At 37.3% G+C, this 5,683-nt stretch overlaps 1 protein-coding gene across 1 annotated transcript; it reads left to right on the top strand.

Annotated features, from left to right (window-relative positions):
- The first annotated feature begins 258 nt into the window (after positions 1-258).
- On the top strand, positions 259-5,176 carry LOC127799839 (protein LAZY 1-like). Its single transcript, XM_052334054.1, has 6 exons — positions 259-422; positions 511-574; positions 2,207-2,300; positions 2,761-3,512; positions 4,177-4,429; positions 4,776-5,176. The coding sequence occupies exons 1-6, from the start codon at positions 259-261 to the stop codon at positions 4,793-4,795; spliced, it is 1,347 nt and encodes a 448-aa protein (XP_052190014.1). The 3' UTR covers positions 4,796-5,176.
- Positions 5,177-5,683: the final 507 nt, after the last annotated feature.

Below are 5,683 nucleotides of genomic sequence, written 5' to 3'. Positions count from 1 at the left end.
GCCACAGGCCGCCTCCCTAGAACGGCCGAGATCTACACAAGGGGCATAGTAACGTAAGCACTGTACTTTATCTACAAATCAGATGTCTATTCCAATGGACACGTTGCACACAAGCAATGGCATACTGGTGGTTACCTTGTATAAAAATGAACAGGCTTGTGAAAAAGTAAAAACAATAACTTGAAATCAAGAAAGGTTACAAGGCTTTGTCAGTAAGCTTGCAGTTGCTTTCTCCTTGGTGCACTTTTGTGCTCAGGAATGGACGTGGGGCATACAAAGCTTACTCCAAACCGACAGCTCTATCTTCATGGGCTCCTCTATGGGAAAAGACCTTTCCATGATCATCAGCACAGGCTACTGCTTTCTGATGGCAGCTCGGAGAAGAGAGTCATTCCGGCGCTTGAATCTATCCACAGACTACAGTACAGGCCAGCTTAAGAACTATAATCTACATATAAATAAAAACTAGGCTGCAGAGTGAACTATACTCTCTGTGCATTTGGTTCACAGCTCTCAAAATAGAGTTCAGCTTTATGATAACAAAACAGCGATAACAACCGTCTATAAACCCATCGTATAATTAAAAGATACTGCTTCAAAATACATTCGAGTAATAATTCATCAATGCAGTACAATACTATCATTATCATACTGCACCTTATCCTAAGTTAGGGCTGCTGTAACATGGCATTCATTTTGTCAATTGACCTTATTTGATCACATTGACAGTACAAATCTATCCAAAAGAACAATGTGGCAAAATTTGAAGCTGAATGCCCTTCTTGAGGCAACCCTCTAGGTTTTAGTGAGAGAATTATGTGATAAAATTTCAAACCATCTTCAATGCAGCAGAATACTAGATAAAAAACGTGAGTTTTTTCAACCAAGGATAAGGGATTCCAATAGAAGAACTAGAAGCATAATTTGAGTAATAATTCATCAAAGCAGCACAATACTAAAATGGTAATAAAAAACATGAAAATCATTCAATCAAGGATAATGACTTTCAATATAAGAACTAGAAGCTAGCATACCTACCTGCAAGTATTGGAAAAATTTAAGTGCTAGAAAAATGAAAGCCAAATGTTGAAACTACAAAATCTTTAAGCTGGTTTCTGACACTAACTACATGCAGTTACAACAATTTTACATTCATTAATCGGAAATGATATTTCTGACAAATTTAACACAAAATATTTAGTGGTAAACATTTTTGCAATGGGTCTTTCATTTCTTTTTACTCTTTTTAAAATATATATAGATATGTAATGCTTGTTTACTATCAGCTATAGCATTCAAAAGCATTCCTGGTGAAGTGTTAGCATTCATCAATCAAAAGCAGTAGCAGCCACTTGGCTGAGGCAGATAAGGATTCTCGAGGAAAGTCTCAACCTAAAGTTTGACCTACCAAAACCTTTGAAGACACATATCAGTCCCCCTAGGTGACCCCATTGATTAAAATATCTGTAGACTTTAATCATCTTTGCAATCAACACATCCATCTAATATATTTTTTATAGCCCTACACTTAATGGTGGGCTTCTTCTCGCTACTACCTCATAGAATAATTCAAGATAGATTACATGCTCAACATGTTTGCATGCAAAAAAAAAAAAGGGTCCAAATGGATCTGGTGAAACGCTTATCTGCTCTCTCATCATCTGTATCCTTCAGCAGTTGAATACTCTATTGCACCCTGATGCATGCAAATTCATGATATTGTACACTTGTTTTTTCACTTCCCTTGACAAATGGCCAACTGCACAAACAAAAATGTATTATGCAACCAAACTCCAAGTATACACAACCACTAAGGCAGATGGTTGCCAACGTGTGGGTCTCAAACCCACTCAATTTGCCTATACAATTTGATCGTGACAAAAATGGCAATCAAGATCTTGTATCTTTCTTTATGTATTTCTCTGATCCCCTCTATTTGAGAACATTCAAGCAATCACTGGATTCCATAACCATTATGATGAAAGCAACCTCCATGGTTCCCTCTTACACCATTTCCAAGTCTTCTCCCTTTTAAAACTCCTCTCCCTAGCCTATCTCTATCCGTGTCTCCTTCAACAAAGAAAGCAATCTATCGTCAAGCCCTCAATAAGAAAGTTGGAGATGAAGGTGAGTCCAAAATTCTTCTAAATTTAGAATCAATATCATCAACTCTTTCTTTTGCTTGAGACATCATCAACTCTTTTAGTTTATTTTTAATTTGACAATCTTGCAGATATTGAGCTGGGTGCACCGTAAACTAAGGCAAAATAGCATCGAACCATTCAAAGAATTCACAAATGGTACTTTGACTGTCCTTATCCACTCTAATTCCCACTAAAACAAATCCTTAATCTTCTTATTCACTCTAATTCCTACTAAGACTTCCCTCTCTTCTTTCCTTCTTTCTTTTTTCTTCACCATCCAATTGCCTTCTTTATTATTTCTGAGACTACATCTAAGGAATTGAATTAAATGTAATGAGCTTTTCCTGACTATATATAGAGTTGCTTAAGAAAGAAACTACAACATTCCATGTCTGCAGAAATGGTCCTAAAAGATGGCGTCAACCTGTGCTATGGTCGCTTTATGATAACATTATATTAGGTCATTCCAGTTCTATCTCCCTCACAAAAAAAGTCCATGTGTAATGGAGGATTGCAGCAACTTCATTGGTTCCTATTCCCATTTACTGCAAAGAGACACCATAGTAAACACCAGCCATAAGTACTGTTAAAAACTGCTTTTGCTGTCTGGTTCCAGGGAATTCATGTGCACACTTCTCAGCTCAGTCTTCAGCTTATGAACAACAATACTATCCAAAGCCAACCTTCAGCCATGCAAACTCAAGGCAAGTCCAAGGGGGATGCCAAAAAGTTTCCAGTGAAGAGCTCAATAACAAGAAAGCGGAGGAGCTTCATGAAGAAGATAAATATTTTACGATAAATACACCTTTTGATGGCTTTCTCACGATTGGAACCCTTGGATCAGAACCGATCGGCACAGAGCCTTCAACACCAACATTTCCCATGCCTTTTGAGAAAACGACCAAGGAAGAAACAGACATAACTGAGAATGATTTGAAGCTTATCAGTGATGAGCTGGAGAAGTTCCTTCAAGCTGAAGCTAAAGAGGTGGGTGATGAATCACCAGAGAGAAGCAGTCATGTTAGCATCATTACTCTCTGTGAAAAGCAAACTCAAGGCATGGACACAAAAGAGTGTGGAGATTCTGCAGTGTGTCCACTGCAGGGATACCTTTTTAACTCTGCAATTGAACTGCCTGAAACAAGCACACAGGTAAAGAAAGAAAGGACATCACTGGAGCAGCTGTTTAACAGGAATAACATAGCACCAGAACATTTCAAAAGTAAATGTGAGAAAGTGGAGAACCACACCAAGGGAATATATGCTAAGCGTCTAGTCAGGAAGATGCTAAAAACACTCCATTGCTCTTCAAAAAGCTGCGCGCCTCCAGCTGCTGATCCTGTTCCTCCCAAGAGGAAACTCCCCAAGGTAACCTCGTTGTTACTACACACTCTGAGAGCCCATCAAACAGCAGGTTTCACTAGTGTGGTCATTATATATTAGGTAAACATAACATGTCATTCAAGACCTGCAGTCTTGTTAAATTGAAATGTTAAAATGTAGTGCTACAGAATGAAGCTCAATGACATGCAGCTGCCAAAACCATTTTGACTGAATCAGATGGTACAAACTGCTTAATCTATTGCTTCTTTACCAGAAAAAAACTCCATATTGGTGAGTTTTTTCATTAGTGTTTCCCTGTTCTGTGCATTCCCTATTGGTGTCACATCAGAATGGTCCTATCAAAGCCAATTATAATTGGCATGCTATGGGGAACTATCCATGTGATTTAATGCATATAAGCTCCATCTACCAAGTCTGATGCTAAGGTGTACTTGTATGGCTCATAGATTTTGTTCTATGGGATTTGGCAGTCTCACAGATTTTGTTTTTTTTTTTTTTTTGTGGGGCCGGGGGGGGTGAGGGGGGAATGAGAGGCTCCTGGGCAATAGTGATGCATACCACCATGGAAGTGGAAACACCTACAATTCAGTAGAAAAACATTGCCTTTTTTTATAATTTTTTCCTAACCAGTAGGAAAACATTGTTACTGCCTTTTTTTACATCTTATGTGTGAGCCTGTGTCATGCAGGTTTTAAGAATGTTCCACAAAAAGGTCCATCCTGAAAGATCAACAGCAGAAGAGTTCACAAAATCACATGATTGTGAAATAGAAAAATGTTCCATTAATGGTGGCTGTAACAAGGGAAATCTGACTCTGCAGGGCCAACACAACAGAGCTTTGTTTAATAAGGAAATCACCAACATCAACCCAACCAATAAGAGGCTCAGCAGCAGTGGATTGACACAGAAAAGGGAGCACTGGATCAAAACTGATGCAGACTGTAAGTATAAAAGCACCTCCATCTCATGCTTTATAAACATCTCAATTAAAATCATTCAAGAGCATCTATTGTCAGATACAATAAAAAACAAATAAATATGTGCATATATTATACTCATTGCAATTTGGGACTGTCTAAATAACTTTAAATCTTTTGCAACACCACTCATACATTTAACATACAATATATCTACTGATGTCATTAAGTATGAACAGTCCTAATATGCAGTGTAACTTGCATGGGAGAACACAACTTCCCTTTGCTAGAGATTATTTCTCCCAGAATGCATGAAACCACTAAAATGATGAGAACTGCTCCTGAGTCTTTCTTATGGTTTACATTGTAGACCTGGTGTTAGAGCTGTAGAGCAGAAGAAGCTGAAAGAAGTTGCAATATGCTCTCATGCTTTTCAAGTAAGAAGTGTTCATGTGCCATTTAATCTGTATGCTGGTGACTACTTGGCTATTTTTAAGTGATGGAAGTGGTGATGACATCAAGTAAAAAGAGAAGAATAAAAGAGGTGTCCTTCTCTCACCTCACTCAGTGTGATTAGTTGTGGCTTTCAGGATTATATTTCAGTGCTTGTACTAAATAGCATGAACAAATACAATTACTGAAAATGTCCACTAAATTGTTAGTACTGATTTTTTTCTTGCTGTTAATTAAACAATACTCCATTGAACAAATATGTTATTGGACTATCTAAACACATAACAGATCTGTCCTAGAACACAACAAGATAGTATTTAAGCACCAAGTAGCTATTCTGAGAAATCATGTAGACCAATGAGCATCCCAAGCAGCATAATAAGTACACTAATCTACAAGTGTATTTGCATTATAACAATATCATATGTAAGTGAATGCACGAAACAAATTAAACTAATTCCTATTCAAAGGCATTGGCTTATGCAGCTAAGAGTTAACAAGGAGTGTACTTTGTGATAATAATTAAGCTTTTTGCAAATACAAAGCAATGTGAACCACAAAATTAATCATTTTAATTTGCCCTGAAATATTGATTAGTGGCAAAATAAAAACTAACAGAGTCAGTTTTAACATGAAAAAATAGCTTTTAACATAGTTTACATTTTGACTTTGCTGAGTAGAAAAAAAAAGGGTAAATTACTATTTCCCCTCCCCTCTAAGGTTAGGTGAAATTGGCGATCACATCCCTATGTTTTGAAAATACCCCTATTATCCCCCCCCCCTTTCAATTTTGTATCCTTTTAACGGAGATTAGGAAAAGACTAT

This window comes from Diospyros lotus, chromosome 4, assembly GCF_014633365.1.
Source record: "Diospyros lotus cultivar Yz01 chromosome 4, ASM1463336v1, whole genome shotgun sequence".
NCBI lineage: Eukaryota > Viridiplantae > Streptophyta > Magnoliopsida > Ericales > Ebenaceae > Diospyros > Diospyros lotus.
Note: the sequence above shows the minus strand (reverse complement) of the source record. Positions and strands in the feature narration are given on the sequence as shown.

Excerpts from the sequence above, each read along its gene's own strand:
- LOC127799839 (XM_052334054.1), top strand. The coding sequence starts at position 259 with ATGGACGTGGGGCATACAAAGCTTACTCCAAACCGACAGCTCTATCTT. Across the intron at positions 2,301-2,760 it reads ATTCAAAGAATTCACAAATG|GGAATTCATGTGCACACTTC; the intron begins GTACTTTGACTG and ends GTCTGGTTCCAG. Across the intron at positions 4,430-4,775 it reads GATCAAAACTGATGCAGACT|ACCTGGTGTTAGAGCTGTAG; the intron begins GTAAGTATAAAA and ends TTTACATTGTAG.